We start from the raw sequence: 18,050 nt of genomic DNA on the forward strand, positions 1-18,050 counted from the left end.
AGGACTTCTGTTCTTGTTGTTACTAAGTTCCATTAAGTCAGTTCAAGGAGTTTTCAGAGGCAGTAAATATCACAGGACGAGATTGCCCATCTTTCTCTTGTGGAACAGCTGATAGATTCAAACAGCATGCGTTTCTGTTGTCAGCGCAGCTCCTTATCACTAGGCCACCAAAGCTTCCTAGAAGACTTCTAGCCTTGGAGAAAGTGGAGCTGAAATGAAAACATTAATTTAATGGGAGTGAAGAATGAGAGGAATAATTGGATATTGGGGTTACAGAGGTAGGACTCTTCTGGTTGAAGTCATTATAGGAGAAGAATCTAAAAGTAAAGATTTGTCCAGCCTCTCTGTTCATCCATCATATATGAGCAACAAGTATTAAGTAGCAAAATGTAGTGATCCATCAGATTACTTGAAGACACTGACTGACTGACGCTCACAGTGAGTCAAAATGGATTTTGTATCTGATTTAAATGTGACTGGTAACTTAACAAATGAAGTAAAAATGAGCCACACCAAGTAACTCTCTGTTAACAAGCTACTTAGCATGATTTTTTTAACAAATTGAAATTGCTTTAATATGTACATTGTCCATCCCAATTTTTCCACCAATAGGCTCACAAAGCAAGTGCAGCATCAAATGAGAATGATTGGCTGAGAACTTTGAGATCATAATCACTCTACCCACAAGAGTGACAGAGAGTATGAAGTATTGAGTCAGGGGTTGAGGGTAGAGACATTGAAAAGAGAAATTTCACTTCCTGAAGTGATTTCATCTGAAATCATGTAGCAAAGCTGAAAGGGTCTTGGTATGGGATAGCTCATCATCTTTCTTTTTGCAATGTTATGTGGAAATTCTTCAGAAAATAATCCTCATGTCTTATGAGGAAAGATCTTGTCAAGAAACATGGAGAATCACTACCAAGTACTTGGAGTGCCTCAAAATGCTTCCTCCTCTGATATTAAGAAGGCTTATCACCAATTAGCACTACAAGTGCACCCAGACAAGAACCCACAAAACAAAGAGGCAGCTGAGGAAAGATTCAAACAAGTATCAGAGGCCTACCAAATCTTATCTGATGCCCAAAAACGCAGTGACTATGACAGGTCCAGAGAGAACCTCAGCAAAAGGAAAAATAGAGGAGACAGCAGAGAGGAAGACCACTTGGAAGAGGGACTGTTGTTTGAGAGACCACACTGCTCCTTTAGGAGTACCTTTGAAGATGACAACCTCTTTTCAGGAGATTATTTTTCCACTGGTCATCTGGATAGGGTGAAGGGATTACACTCCTTTTTTAATGTGACCCCTGTGTTGGATACAGGATTTTCTACTTTTGTATCTGTGGGCTCAGGGTCAAGTCCCAGTTCCTCCTTGCCATTTGTACCCTTTGTAAGCAGTGGAATGAGAAACTTCAGACTGGTGACCACTTGTAGCCAGGTAGTGAATGGCCAAAGAGTGGTTACAAAGAAAGTGCTAGAAAACGTAAAAGGATGGACTGGGGCGGAAAATGCAAAAGTATTTCATTAGATTCTTCCACCTGCATTTTTAAGGAGTTACTACTGTTCTTTAACGGAAGTACTTCCATATAGAGCTGGTGAGTTTTGATGTTTAACAAAGGCATAATTAGAATTTTTAAAATGTTTGAATTGGAAGAGATAGAAGTCACTTTCATCCAAGCCCCTCATTTCACAGAGGAAGGGAATAATGGACCAGATGTTCACTCCAGCAGCAGAATTTCCCCCCCCCCCTTCTGTTCTGTGTTAGGAGCAGTGGAGACACTGCCTCAGATATGTCCATCTGAGTCAATTGCTGTGTTTTATTATCATCCCATTGACTTCTCTGAATTTTTACCTGTATCGTGCTGTTAACCAGTTGCCCCATTCTTGATATCTACTCTTTTGACTACCTAGTCTTTTTCTTTTAGCTCCTCCTTATTTTGCTTTTTTATAGACAGTAAACTACATGGGAAGAGATTGCCCATTTTTCTCCCTCAGAGTAGCAGCTGATGAATTCGAACCGCATGCCTGTGAGTTGGCAGTGCATCTCCTTAACAGTAGGTCACCAGATCTCTCAGACATCTCCATTACACCATATCTACTCGCCCTTAATTGTAAACTCTCGAGGTATAGAGTAATATTGACAAAGAAAATAAAAGTTAACTGGGTTAATATTTCTTTTCATCTTTTTTCCCCTTAAAATTTAATATAGTATCTCAGTAGATATTAGGGATTCTACTTAATGTATGTTATCTCAGTAATCCTTTGATTACTGTTCTTTCCTGCACCCCAATACATAAGGAAATGAAACTTAAAGAAATTAAGCAACGTGCCTCGGGCCTCACCTACTAAGTGGTAAAATAGTGTGGTATTCCAACACACCTGTTTATCTACTTAGCTATAATATCTATGACCCTTACTCATTTGTTGTTTTCAAATATAGACTCTTTCCCTAATTGTAAGTTTTTACCAATTATCTCTAATCCTTATTTTAATGCATGAGTGTGTTCTGCGGCATGTTAACTCTACAGATATTCTGTATGTTATTGCCCAACAGGAACATGAAGGGTACATGCTTTTATATAATCATTTGATAAAATCAATGTAAAGTTTCACTGAAGATAACAAGTGATTGTCCTTTAACATAGAAATGTAAACAGAATCCCTAAGATAGAAATTAATTATCATTTTTGTTTATTTTGGTTTCGATATAATATACTATATATTTATATATAATAAAATCAGTAAAGTTGGCCATACTTCATCCCTTTCACTTTTTACTAACAATAAAACTGAGGTCCAAAGAAGTCATTCTTCATAGATAGTAATAGATGGAGACAGAATTGGAAACTCTTGTTTTCTCTTTGCAGTCCTGTTCTTGTTCTGGTGCCAGGCTTTCATTTGCATCTCAAACTCTTATTGAAATAATGTAACAGATTTTTAGTTGGGGTTTTATTTATTTCCATTCATTCATTGTTGCACTTTTCTCCCCTCCCAACCCTCCCCCTCCCTCCAGTATACTACCATCTTGGAAAAGTAATAGAAAAATTATTTCATTGTTTTACAATTACAATCCCTCCCCCCAGGTCCACTCCACTATGCAGCCTTCTGTCTGTACTCAGTTTTCACCCTCATCTGTTTCAATGCAGTATACATTATTGAACCCATCTTTCTCAGTCTCCCCCCAAACCCGATGTCAGTCCTGTTTTACAACAGTGGCACCATGCAGTATTTGTCCTTTTGTGACTAAGATACTTCACTCAGCATGATGTCCTCCATGATCACCCATTTTAAATAATGTTACATGAATTCCTTGTTTTTCATTGCAGCGTAGTATTCCATCGTGTGAATATACCACAGCGTCTCTATCCATTCATTTGTTGATGGGCACTTAGGTTGTTTCCAACTCCTTGCCATTGTGAACAAAGCCACGATAAATTATTAGCTTTCTTGATCAAGGATTTCCCTGTACATGGGATTTTTTATGAGACAAATGTTTTATGTAGTCTTTGAACCTTTTTAAGCATATTAAATTTTCTGAACTTGACCAAGATTGGACATGCATTTCCCGGCAAAGGAAAACAGTCAAACCCTGAGCAAACTTCCAGAAAAACAGAAGATAGATCTGAAATCTGAATACATATATTCCTTTTCTTGGAAAGCCTATAAATTTCCACTTAATAGCCACTGAATACCTCCTATACATCAGGCTCTGAGCTAGTCACTTTACATGGATTATTTCTAATCTCCAAAACCTATCAAGGGTTATAGGTGAGATAACAGGCTCAGAGAATTTAAGTCATTTACCCAGAGTCTTGCAGTAAATTGTGGAGACAGGATTTTATACTTTACTCTGCCTTTCCCCTCAGTCTCACATTTCCATTACTAATTCCTTCATCTCATGCATCTGAGTTGCTGTAGCTTCATGTAAGAGGAAATTTTTGTTATAAGTGTGAATGAATGATGTGCATTTTAAGAACTCTAAAATAAGCATAGCCAGATGGAGCTTTCTTTTACCAACCCTGGTCTGAGGTGAACTGCAGTGTATCTCTTGGATAAAGAAAGAAATCAAATTGGAGTATGAAACATGATTTTCCATTTTGTCTTGAGTAAAATTTAGATTTCAGCGTTTTTCACAACGCACATGACTTTTGACAAAAATGCTGAGTTGTAGGAGGATTTTCATTGCAAAGATGGAAAAAAAAAATTCAAAGCTCAAAGATGTTTTCTTGTACAGAAATGAAAATGGTATCATCTCTTCCTGATGCCTGTTTAATATGTGGAGTAAGTGTCAGCAAACAGCAGCAGAGGGAAGATGAAGAGCAGGAAAGGCCTTACGGTTCTAAAAAGCATCCCAAATGAGGCCATATGCACTGCATGCTCACACTGAGCTCGGCAGCCTGAAGTAGCCTGTGCTGCGGTAGACCTCGCCGGCCTTCAGGCCTGCTGCCATTCTTGTTTCCCGGTGTCAAAGGCTCCTCTGGCATCTTTCTAACAAGCAGCATTCACTAATGCTGTAAGACCGTTAGGCTTATGTGCTACCTAAGTAGGAAAAATATACTTTAGGATTGAAAAATTCATTCCTAGGTCTTTAAATAATTTCTCCCTCATGCTCTATCAGTCTTTATATGCTATGGTTTTGAGTAATTGTCATTCACAAATTAATATGGGTCTTTTTATCTTCTAGTGGCCAGTAAAATAAGTTTTCAAAGTTCAAGACATCATAGAGCATTTGAAATTAATTCACTTCTATTGCTCTCATTAGTGTTAAATGGTTTACAAGCGAAATGACGACCATAATCCTGTCAGTGGTGGCTAAAGGAATAATGCCATTCAATTGTGTAATGAATAATTCAGACAGCATTTTCAAGAGCAGTGTCTCAGAATCCTTTAAAAAACCCAATATCCCTATAACAAGTATTCCTATGGCAATAAAAGAGGGGTGAATTTTTTTTAAGTTGATCACTATGTCCCCTTTCCTGACAGTGGGGGAAGTGGATACAGATATGTGAACAGACATGCCATGTCTCCCTAAGCAACTGTACCTGGTCTGGTCTTGAACTCAGGCCCCATAAGAACCAGCTCAGGGTTCTCACCACCGTAAATTAAAAAACAAAGTGGCATACAACATTCAGTGCTTCTTTAGCAAAAGTTTTAAATCACATTATTTATTTAAGATCTTTGATGTTTCATAAGAAGCATAACTTTATTTCTTCCCAAAGTTTTGAAGTCTCCAGTGTCACTGGAGTGAATGCCTCTGGTTGGGAAAGTGCGGAGAATGGACTCAGGGAACAGGGGAGGAAGTTTTGTGGCTAGTAGGATCTCTGCCTGTCACAACCATATTTGGAATCTTGAGTATCTAGAGAAGTGGGAAATGGTAGGGGCTCTAACCATAGAGAAGCTGATATTGGGATTAAGGCAAAATTATTTTCCTTTCATGAACAGGAAACAAGCTCAGTGAGGGTGAATAATATTTTTAATGCCCATTGTTGTGATTGGCAACACTCCAGAAGCCTAAGACTCTATAGTCTCAGTTTGACCAAACGGGGGAATTATAAAAAGAACATTGATTTTGACTGCAAACAGATTAAGATTTAAATACTATGTTACCTGTTTTAACAAAACAAAACACAAAAACTAAGATAAAATAAAAAAAATCTTAGGGTTACAGGGTTCACTTTTTGTTGTTCTTTAGTTTTACTGCAAAATAAGAGTGATGCTTGCAAACCTTTCTAATTTAGAGAATTGTTTTAGGGATTAAATAGGCAAAAATTACATATACATTTTAGACGCAAAAATTACATATACATTTTAGACGCAAAAATGGTTATTTAGGAAGTGAGATTTTTTTTCCTTAGTAAATATATTCTAAGCTTGACATCAGTTTTTAAAGATATAATATTTGTGTGTTTGAGAATAAGATCATCAGTGGGTTCTTTGTAATTTAAACATACAATGAAAAGAAGATAAAAATAGAGTATTTTTTTTTAATGGCACAAATAGAGTTTTCAACTTGGGAAAATTTTTCTTTGCAATTTCAAAAGAAAAACTCCCCCCCCCCCATTATTCTTCGAGCTTTGGTATTTAAATGTTGGCTATTCCTTTTGCTTGTATTCTAGGAAATTGATGGAAAATCCCTGCTATTGATGACAAGGAATGATGTGTTGACTGGACTTCAGTTGAAATTGGGACCAGCCCTGAAAATCTACGAGTATCATGTAAAACCTCTGCAGACAAAGCATTTAAAGCACAGCTCTTCATAGTGGAGTAAAATTTTGGGGTCTTATAACCTCAAAAAACAATAAACAATTACATAATTTAGTTTCATGTGATGAAACTCTGTAAACAGAATACATACATGTGTATATGTAAAGAATTTCAATCAAATGAAAATGTTATCCTATTGGATAGACTAGGCAATCTGTCCACTGACCTGGGTTCAGTCTGGGAGCAAGGACACAGTGTGGGTCAGACAGTCTTTCTCATAGGGTTTGTCAGAGTCATCATTGACATGATTAGACACCCCTCCCTACAAAGACTTGGCAGTAAAAAGGATTTTCTTTTTCGATTGCTTACACACACACTCACACACACACACACACACACACACACACACAAATAAATCTTAAAATTAATTAAAAGAGCAGTTTTTGTTGATAGTTTTAAGATCACAAACAAGAAATCTTAGGGAGGGGGGTAACAGAGAAAGGAATTGTAGTCCTCTTTGAATTCCTGTGCTCCTTAGAGCTTGTGTTGCTTGGATGGAATTGCCGACACCCTTTTTTATAGAGGGTCTTCCACTTGACCTTATTAAGGTTTCATTGGATATGCTGTCATGTTTGAAATGAACACACATCATGGCCCCTTTAGGAGCAGAACTGTAGTTCTGGAAAGAGAACCCTGTTGTGTAGTGGGGATATCCATCCATATTCAGCTAGATTACATAGGAGGTAATGGTATTTTCTGCATAGATTTGCTTTTAAATTGGTCCATCGGTTTTGAAAAAAAGCATTTTTCACTCTATGATTTGTATTTATAATAATTTGTTTCTGAAGAAATTTGCCAAGTGTTAGAGTTCAGAAAGCCTTGTTCCTAGTACAGAATATTTTTATATATATATACATATATATCCTTTCATGATGGTGTAATATTTTTTTAATTGTTCTGATACTCTGCTTGATTCCTGGCCTGAATCCTTGTTTCTAAGAACTTGAAAAAGTGGGCTTGCTACATCTCTGTTCAAAGAGAACATTTCTTCAATCTCTGTGTGTCAACGCCTTGTTGAATTGGTGCTTTGTGGTTGCAATAAAGCATTGCTTCAGTTTATTCCCAGTGTATCATTGTTATTTTTCTGTTTCGTTGCTTCTTTAACTGGGTTTAAAAGATAGATTCTTACCTTGAAACAATAGAAAGAAAGTTAAGCCACATAGGGAGAAAAATAAACAGAAACAGGAAAATCTGCAGCTATGGAAACACATAGATTTATATGTAGATTTAGGAGACTTCGTAGTGCAGAGGTTAAGCACTTAGCTGTTAACCACAAGACAGACATTTCAAACCAGCAACCAGCTCCACAGGAGAAAGACGTAGCTTCAGAAAGATTTGTAGTCTTGGAAATCTTATGGAGCTTTCTACTTTGTTCTGTCTATACAGGGTTGCTGAGTCAGAACTGACATTGAGTTTGGCTGTGTCGCTATGTGGATTTGAATTTTCTGAGCAGTGAAAATGGTCAAACTACCCTGCTGCTTACTAAAAGGGGTTCAAGTTCACAAAGAGGCAACTAAGAACAAAGGCCCGATAATCTACTTCCTGAAAATCAAACATTACAAACTACAGGACAGAGTTCTGCCTTGACACACACAGAGTTGCTGTATGCCAGAACTGACTCAGTTGGCATTGTGGTAGTGGAGGATATGTCAATATATATTCTTTTTAAATAGAATTAAAATAGACTTTGTTTCTTCCTTTCATGGAACTGTCATTTCTGTGTACAGCTTAGCCAAAAATGCTTTATTGTCTGCAGTTAGGGACCTCTCCGAATTATTGAGGAGTAATGATGTCAGTGTGAAGACTAAGGTGCCTCTGATTCAGGCCATGGTTTTTCCAGTTACTTGCTATGCATCTGAGAGCTGGAAAAGAAATAGGGATGACAGAAGGTGAATTGATGCCTTTCCGCTATGGTGTTACAGAAGAGCGCCAAATATCCCATGGACTACCAAAAAAACAAATCAATATGTTTTGGAGATGGTACAGCCAGAGTGCTCTTTGGAGGCAAGGTTGGTGAAACATCACTTCACATATTTTGAGCATGTTGCTGGGAGGAGCTATTCCTTCAAGAGGGACATGGTGCTTGGAAGGGTGGAGGGTCAGCGAAGGAGAGGAAGACCTTCAAGCAGGTGGATTGACATAGCAACTGCTGCAGTGGGCTCTAGTGTGTCAGGAAGTGTGAAGATGACACAGGAGAGGATGAGTTTCTGATCTGCTGCTCATAGGGTCACTACTCAACTCAGCAGCACCTAACAACAACAGCATGAGTTGTTGCTTTTTATGTTTGTTTGTTGTTGGTTGTTTTTTTTTTAACAGCAATGGAGATTTACAAAGCATTCCTCATTTAAAAAATACAAACAAAATTTTAATCTTTATGTGCAAAATTGTAGATTTCATGGACACCCTGAGGTTTCTTCCTTCTCATCAAGCCCCTATTTAAAGAGTATTAGGATTCATCCCCCTGTGGAGATAATTTCCCTAAAGAACAAGAAGATGCATAGAGTGTCAGTGGGGTTAAAAAATGCATTCCAAATTAATCCCATTATGCCCATAATGGCATGTCTGAAATTTAATGTTTTTGTTTACATAATAAGTGAGGGGTGGGTAACAAAAGAGCTATTCTACCCTAGCTTTACCTGAGGAGAACTCTGGTAAAACTTCATGGGGAAGTGTGCTGCTATCCAAGGCAGGGGCTCTCTAGCAGTCTGAATCCACCAGTAGGCACTAGGGAGAAAGATAGGCAGCCTCTTCCCTTGTGATTTACAGGCTCAAATAACTCACCAGAGGGTCAACTATGAGTCTTTTCTGATAGGATGGCAGTGAGTGAGTGAGTGAGGTTTACCTGAGGCACTAAACATAAATAGAAAAAAAAAAAAGAATGTAGCTAACTGTGTGAGGAGTGGTGGAGATAAACTTGAAGACTACAGGCCACAGAAACCTGAGAGGAAGAAGGAGAAAAGGAGATCAAGGAGAGGGAATATGGAATGTAGAATTTAATTAGCCTTTGTGACGAAGTTTTCCCACTAGTAAAATGGCAATGGCTTTTGAACACACTCAACCTCAAAGGAGTAATAATATGAGAATAGCTTAGCCTTGCTTTTGTTCACCTGCCTAAAACTTGTAGTAGCTTGGAACAGATTTGGCTGTGAATGCTAGAAGTCACCTTTCCCAGGCCAAGCATTACAAATAAAGTATAAGCTTGCTTCATTCTTACGTGAATGTCAAGCAAGGGAGACCAGGCAGGGCATGGTGTTGGAGACACAGGTGCCTCCTGTCTTTTGCTCCATCACTCGCACATGCCTTCTAGTCCCAAAAGAATGTCATGGCTTAAGAGAGCTACTTAGGCTCTCACCATTACCATTTGAATTCCAATTAGAGAAAAAGGAGGTAAGAAAAATACTGCCTTCCTGTAAGAGCAGTTCCAAGAAATTGCATAAAGTATTTCCTCATGTATTTTTGACCAGAATTCAGTTACACACTTGGACACACTTATTCTGCAGGAGGTACTGTGATGTATCTCTTTTTCTTGATGGTTAGGTGACCAACTGACCTCCATAAGTCCCTTTACTCTGTAGGTAAAAGTAGAGACATATGGAGGAGCAACTTTCTGCTACCAGGGAGGGTTAGCTTGTCACTGAACACTCCTAGCAAATGGCATTTAGCTATATTTTCCTCTGTGTTGGAAGCTGGGCTCTAACTCAGTCTGTGAACTTTTTGTTGTTTGAAATATAAAGAGGAGGCCATATACCAATTCTATGATTTCTACAGATACAATTCATTGTCACTGATTACAGTGTTGAAGTTGTGCAACCCTTCTTACACTTTTTAAAGTTGTTCCTCATCCCTTAGCATAAAACCTACATACCACAGTTTGGGATATACTGTTGTCAGTTTGATCCCACATAGATAATTTTTCAAAGAGCTCAAAACTTAAGGCAGATTTTCTTTATTAAGTAAGTGAAATCATTGTTAGATTTAAAGAAGATTTCAAAGGATAATTTCTGCTTAAGATTTATGATTTAGAAATTATCTCAGGGCATTAGATGTGCAAGTTAAGCGTCACCTCTCCGATTCTCTTGGGAACTTTGTCTCTGAACTAATTCTAACTTAAAGGTTCTTCCGAGCTGGACTGCTTTAATAATGTGAGAGAAGGCAAAGATAGTTTAAAAGCAAACAGGAAAAGATCAAATAATTCCTTCACCTCTACTGACAGTTTTTGGGCAAAAAATGATAGCCTACTTTCCTTAGATTCAGCATAAAGACCCAAGATTGGCAAACCCTTGGTGATGAATGTGGATACTTTCCTTTCTATCCATCTAGAAGAACACTCTGGTCAAAATAGGCCAGCCAGAGAGGCTGGAAGTACTTGAAATTCAGCAGGTAGGCAGCCTTTGTCTCCAGACAGCTGTGAAAATCAGAGACATCTGAAACCTTTTCAGGTCACACTGGATTTCTGTCAATGTGACCTGCGTCTGTAACTAGTAGCAAATATGCTACCTCTTTGGGGAAGCGCATCATGAGTGTGTATGGGAGGGGTACTGCCTTGATGCCCATGTATTCTGTAATTAAAGTTCTTGCCTACAGAGAGGATATCACAATCACTAGGAAGGATTTATAGATTGCTCTGGTGGCTTAATGATAAGGAGTTGTGCCTAAACCCAAAGACACACTGTTCAAACCCACCAGCTGCACTGCAGGAGAACGATAGCAATCTCTTCCATTTTCTGCCTCTCAGAGACCGTTGGATGGTCAGTTCTATAACAGCAGGGATTTAAAAGAATACTTTCCACTCCACATCCTTTTTCCACCCTGTATTCAAGCCCTACAAGGGAGACTTAATAAATTGATTTAAAGAAGAGGACACACAAAAAAAGTCACTGTTTCAGCAAAATCTAGTATTTTCTTTGTGTATTTGTTTTTAGAAATACATTTCTATGTTTCTAGGTGAGGCATAAAGTTCTAATTTGTTACAGTGTTTTCCATACCCTAATTTCTTAGAACCAAAAAATTCACACTTTTACATTAACTACCTGTATTCTGAAAGCATTTTTTGTGCCTCCTGACTTAAAGGAAAGATAACCTAGAAAGCTTTGATATATTACATGAATTCAGCATCTAGAGAAGGCAGGCAGATCTAGCTGAGAAGAAAACAAGGTGGCATATTGTCATGGAAATGTGCCTCAGATTTGAGCATTCTCTTTTATAATTAGTTGACATGAGGAATATGAAGGAAAAGTGACCAGATGGTTTAGTCTCCTCATTCTGTTGTCAATAAATATCCTATCTGAGTATTGTTTTGTTATTGCTTCCTCTGAGCTTAGTGGACACTGTCAGGGGCATGCACTGTCCTTTCTTTGCATTCATGTAATGCATCTTTAGAGAAATTTAATTTTGCAAACTCTAATGACCTACAGTTGCCCAACCACTCCAATATCTGGAAGCTAAATGCAAAAAGTACTTACTGGTGGTGATTTATCTGCCTTTGCTGGTCATCGCAAATGGAATCTGCCGGGCTCAGGTCTGGGCCAGGAGCCATTAAGAGTTTTCAGTAATGATTTGGAGGATGAAGTTAAATGTTAAAAAAGCTGACTGCAGCGGGACATATACTTCTCTTAGGTGAAAACTTGTTAATTCTGTTTCTAAACTAGAAGCAGAAGCCACAGGCAGGAGAGGGAGTAAGCTTTGGGCGCATTAATGAACAGCTCGTTAGCTTCATGCTGTAGCTCCATAGGCAATTAAGTACCTGGGTACCATTTCTGGCCAAGAGTGGCTGTACTGCAGAGAGAAAAAGGTGAAAATTATTACATCCACATTCATTTGGTGACTGGGACTATCTTATCTCTTAGAATCACTTGAAGGTTGTGAACCTCAGAGAAAAGAACTCTTAGTAGCTTAGGTCTGGGGCTGAATAATGGAGGATCAATAATATCAATGTCTCTTCACCTCAATTAAGCAAGTGTTTTCCTTTCTAAAAATTGCCTTTAGGGAGAAATAAGGAAAAGCTGAGAATGCCAGGCAATCTCAAATAGAAAATATTCCTTTCTTCTATAGAATTAATTAGTGAATGGACAGATCTACCCTGTATCATAGCCGAGATTAGCGAATAAAGGCTGAAAGAATACTGAGCACCTTTATTACCTGAAGAGGATGCCAGGGTCTCCAGAAACCAGATCTTCAAGCAATAAGATAAAAGGAAATACACTACAAGATAGTATGCAGTATTAGCACACAGGTACAGCCCAGAAAACATCTTGGATCACAAGCCTTGAAGTCCTTAAACATGGAGAAAAATCAAGTACAGCAAACAATATCTGTCACCAAGGCTTTCATATCTGTCTTTTATGGGATGTTTCTATAGTACAATTCTTTTTTGTTTTTTAGCACAGTTCTTAAGTTACATGTTTCTTCTTTGAATTAAGGGTTGATGATATTCAATTAATTGTGTTTCACTCCCTTTTTTGAATGATTTTATATGCTGTTTTTGTTGTTAGGTACCACTGAGTTGAGTATGACCCAGAGCAATCCTGTGAACAAAAGATCGAACCCTGTTTCATCCTGCACCACCCTCACACTTCCTGACACACAAGAGCTCATTGAAGCATTCACCGCATCAATCCACCTGGTTGAGGGTCTTCCTCAGCTTTGCTGACCCTCTGCCCTTCCCAGTATCATGTCCTTCTCCAAGGAATAGCCCCTCCTAGCAACATGTCCACAATATGTGAGGCGAAGCCTCATCATTCTTGCCTCCATAGAGCACTCCAGCTGTACCTTCTCCAAGACATATCTCTTTGTTCTCTTGGCGATCCATGGATGTTCAGTGCTCTTATCCAACGCCACAGCTCAAAAGCGTCAATTCTTTTTCTGTCATCATTATTCATTGTCCTGCTCTCAAGCTTTGCAAGCAATTGGTAAGGCCATGACCTAAATCAGATGCACCTTAGTCTATACTTTTATATACTGTTGTTGATTGCCATTGAGTTGAACACAACTCATAGTGACTACGAACAAAAGATCTGATACCTTTCTATAACTAACGTCGTTTCTCCAAGTTAATAGAATTTTCACAGGCATGTGGTTTAGGAAGTGGATGCCACTCCTGCTTCTAAACCAGTTTTAAGCTGGGAGCTCCACCAAACCCTATACACTGTGGGAAACCATTAAGGCATTTGACACCCCCGTGGCACAAGATTCACAATCATAGCAAACCCAGATTACCTCAATACAGCAAAGTGGCAGAAGAGTGATGTACAGCTTAGAAGAATATTCCTCCAAAGTATAACAAAACTGGTCTCACTTAGCAGTGATTAAATGCAATCAAGTCGTATATAACTCACAGGGACCCTATGAAAACCCTGCTCTATAACTAACTCTATGTTCATATTCAGAGATATCTGGCTTAGGAAGTGGATGTCACTCCTGCTTCCAAATCAGACTCAATCTGGAAGCTCCTCTAAACACTGTCCATGTTAGATAACCATTATGGTACTTGACACAACTATGGCACAGACTTCGGCATCCAGCAACACATAGCTACTTCAGTAGAGCAAATATACAGACTACTTAAAGAATATTCAACCCAAAATTAATTAATTTGGCCCAAGGGCCACAGGCTTGAATGCACTATGGTATTTTAAAGCCCAATAAATGCTGTTGACTATCATAAACAAAGTTAACCCTCCGTTTTTGGGTTATTGCTGGCTAAGCTAGGCAAAAGACGAGTCAGCTTACACACACTTGTTGAGGGGAAAAAACCAGTAACACAAACCAAAATTTTCCTTACGTGACCCTCATCAAGATGCGAAAAACCAACTTCCATTGTGGAACCACACTCCACAGGCACCTCCCAAGCCAGCAGCAGACTTAGCCCAGCCCTAAGGAATCTTAAAGACAGCCACGCCTTATCTTTTATATGTTGTTGTTGTCTTTTACGTACTAGATATTAAAAAAACACTATAGAATTCATCAGATTCTCACTATTTTGAGGAAAATTCAATAAAACATTTTAAGCACTTGAGGTTTCCACATTTCAGAATTAGCATCTGATACAGTATTTTCTGAACTTGATCTTGGTGAGACTAGTTGAAAACATTGCTGCACAGTGGGTGAAAGCACCGAGCCGTGGGTGAAGACATCAGGTAGATTAGAAATTGACTACAACCCCCTCATTTACCTGATATGGGGTAAGGGTAAATTGTATAATGCCATTTAGCCTCCAGTACTTCCAGCAATAGAACATGTCTTAGTGGGTGAAGTTGCACTCTCAACCCAAAGATGTTGTTGTTATTGTTGTTGTTGTTTGGTGCCACTGAGTATGACTCATAGCATCCCTATGAATAAAAGATCTGAACCCTGTTCTATCCTGTGACATCCTCACACTTCCTGACACACAATATAGGTGGTTCAAATCCACCAACTGTTCCATGAGGAAAAGCTGAGAAATCTCTTTCTATATGATTTACAGCCTCTAAAAATCAGCTGGAAGGTCACCAATGAGTTGGTTTGGACTCAGCAACAATGAATTGAGTTGGTTTTGAGTTTATCCAACTCTACTGTGCAGAACAGAGCACCACTAGTTTAGCATTGTTCTACAAAAAGAAAGTATCTTCCACCCTTGTAACTTAAAACAAAATTTTAGTAACCACATTAAAATGAAACAGAATTAAAGAATAGAAAATTAGTTTTCTAATTCTGGTGAGGATTAAGGTGGAATGTTTACTGGTCAATGGGTGTGAGTTGATTTGATCCAGCCTCCTATTTAAAAATGCATTTGGTCAGCAATATGGGGCTGGAATCCAGGTCGGAAGCCGTCTGCAGCAGCTGGATTGTACAGAGGTTTGTTTGCTGGTCTGGTGAGGATTAGGATGGAATGTTTACTGGCCAGTGGGTATGAGTTGATTTGATTTGGCCTTCTATTTAAAAACACACTTGGGCCCATAGGCCTACTAACTTGACTCAAGCCCAGTTTTAACTGTTTTTGGTCAAACATTCATTCACTTGTCTGTTTGCTGTACAGAGGTACATCTTGGTTGCTGTGATGCTAAACACTGTGACACTAATGCATCAAATGTGATAATGGTGACCCATGGTGGACAGTGTATGGTGGAGCTCCCTTATTAAAACAAGCTTGGAAGCAGGAGTGGCAACCAGTTCTGAAACAGCTTGCCTCCAGAAACTCTATGAACGTGGAGAAACGATGAAAGTTATACAAGTGTTCAGATCTTTTGTTCATAGGGTAACTATGAATCTTCTATGACTCAATGGCACTCAACAACAATAACAACAACAAAGTGTTATTATTTTGATATGTAATGAATGTAAAAGTGATTAATTATACACCACAATATTTTTTGTCTTCATAATCTAGCATGCATATTCCATTTAAATCACAGAACAAATCTGATGTCTCATGATTATATTCATCTGAAATTCCCAATATCAGTGACTTAAACAATAGATAATTTCTTTATCATGTCATGCAGTCTGAAAGTAAACCATTTAGGGTTGGTATGACAGATTAGCAATCGTGGAAGCTAAGGTTTCTCCTCATGCCTTGTTCCTCTTTCCTCAGCACCTACCTTGCTATATGACTTACATGGCTGCCCAAATTATCTATCACAACTATATTGTAGCCAAAAAAGAAGAAGATGGATATCTATGATGACAAACAATACATAACACATCTATTTATGAGCCATTAGTAAGTATCAGTGTTTTGGCCATACTTAGCTTCAAGGGAGGGTGGGAACTGTAGTCTTTATTTCAGGTAGCTATGTATCCAACCAAATAAGGACAGGAGGATGAATGAATACTAAGGGAAACAAGTCGTCATCCCATAATGCCAATATCATGAAATTGATGGGGATTGAATGAGAGTACAGTGTGCGATTGATATTCCATAAGAAGTACCATTAATATATGATATTATTACTTATGATTGTGAATATTATTATCTTACCACTTCAAGGCCAGCCCAGTCAAAGAATTAACAAGGGCATGTTGAACTGTTCATTTGGTGCAGCATACTAATACTAAAAGAATCAAACAATTATTTTTTTAGATCCTAAAAATATTGGGTGGTTGTAGATGCTATATCTTCATAAGGGCAAAAAAATTAAGCAAACAAACAAAGACTATTTTAATTATTCATGCTCCTTGAAAAACCTTTATGCTGAGTTAGAGAAAATATGCCAAGCAAAATGCATATAAAGTTTTATTGGTCTCCAAAGACCTAGAAGATTTAGTTTGAGGCATTTGGTGAATTCTAAATATATCCTGTCCCCCAACCAAAACATTCAAAATGGTTTGTGATACTAATGAAAGGGAACCCTCTCACAACTTTTGTGATTTTAATGAAGTCATGTGTGTCAAAACTAAATAGCAAGATAACGTGGATAAAAATTTTAAAAATCTGAATGGAATTACATCCATTAGTTTGAGCCAATTAGGTTGACTCAAGTCTGCTTAATTGTCTATTTTGGCAGCTTTCTATAATAAATTTTTAATGTTAAGGTGACTACTCCCAGCCACTAGTGTGTCTAGGTTATTCATTACTCATCTCTGTGGTGAGCTTGCAGAATGCAGAGAAGGTTAAAATTAGACTCATCCACACAATTTTAAGGGGAAAATTGGGACTGGAGAACTGCAGTGGAGGAAGAAGAGGTCATAGTTCAGGAGCTACTATTTTCCCTGTAAAACCTCAGGCAAATATCCTAACCTCTCCGGCTTCAATTGCTGCACATGTGAAATAAACGAGCACAAGTAAAATTTTCTACAATTCTACTTATAAGATTTTCTAAGAATTCAAGTATTTGAATTCTTTTTAAGATTCCAATTCAGTTACAGCTTCCCTCCATCACTCAAGTAAAACTCACAGCATTGATTGAGTCATTTCCCCTTCACAAACATTCTAAGATTTCATTCTGGCTATGGCTCTCCCTTACCCGTGCAACGTAGACTAGCAGCAACTGTTTTACTCAAGTTAGCCAGCCGATTATGTAGTCTGATAGCTTAAAATTTAATTAACTCTGAATATGCTTTTTGGTAAAAGTGTCCCCCATGTAGGAACAGGGCCTCTACACCTGATTGGTAGGGCATAACGTATTAATCTACTAACAGAAAGATCAGCAGTTTGAATCTACCACCTACTCTGAGGGAGAAGAATAGGTAGATGGAGGTCACTATGAGTTGAGCTTGATCCAATGGCACAAGAGAAATTAATGTGGATGTGAACATATCAGTGATTATGAAGGAAGTACAAGATTAGGCTATATTTTGTTCTTTTGCTTACAAATCAAAGTGGGCTTCATAGCAACTAACAGCAGCAATTAATGACATAGAACATCTTTCCACGTACTTACTGACCATTTCTACATCTTCTTTGCATTACTGCCTATTCAAAGTCCTATGCCTATATTTTGATCAGGCTGTCTTTTATTGTTATATGGTATATAGGCTGTTAAGTGCCTCTCTGATGGTTCGAAACCACCAGGAACTCTACAGGATGAAGCTGATCAAGATTTTCCTATGCAATTTACGACCTCAGAAGCCAACTGGACAGTCAGCTATGAGTTGGTTACAATTCAACAGCAATGAGAGCTTTTTTTATACATTTTTTAAGAGGCATAAATGCAGGTTATATACCTGGATTTCACCTGATGGCATGCATAGAAAACAGATCGATTACACATGGGGAAAGAACCGCTGGAGAAGCTCAATATCAGCTGTGAAAACTAGGCCAGGAGCTGATTGTGGAACAGACCACCAACTACTCATATGCAAATTCAAGCTAA

At 38.2% G+C, this 18,050-nt stretch overlaps 1 protein-coding gene across 1 annotated transcript in view; it reads left to right on the forward strand.

Annotated features, from left to right (window-relative positions):
* Nucleotides 1–6,257, forward strand: part of SAMD13 (sterile alpha motif domain containing 13) — a 93,360-nt gene extending 87,103 nt beyond the window's left edge. The window contains exon 4 of the mRNA XM_006898373.1: nt 6,114–6,257. Within this exon, the coding sequence (XP_006898435.1) occupies nt 6,114–6,257 (144 nt within the window). The remainder of the gene's footprint in view (nt 1–6,113) is intronic.
* Nucleotides 6,258–18,050: the final 11,793 nt, after the last annotated feature.

Source organism: Elephantulus edwardii, unplaced genomic scaffold, assembly GCF_000299155.1.
Source record: "Elephantulus edwardii isolate Elephantulus edwardi_28Jun2011 unplaced genomic scaffold, EleEdw1.0 scaffold00227, whole genome shotgun sequence".
Taxonomy (NCBI): Eukaryota; Metazoa; Chordata; class Mammalia; order Macroscelidea; family Macroscelididae; genus Elephantulus; species Elephantulus edwardii.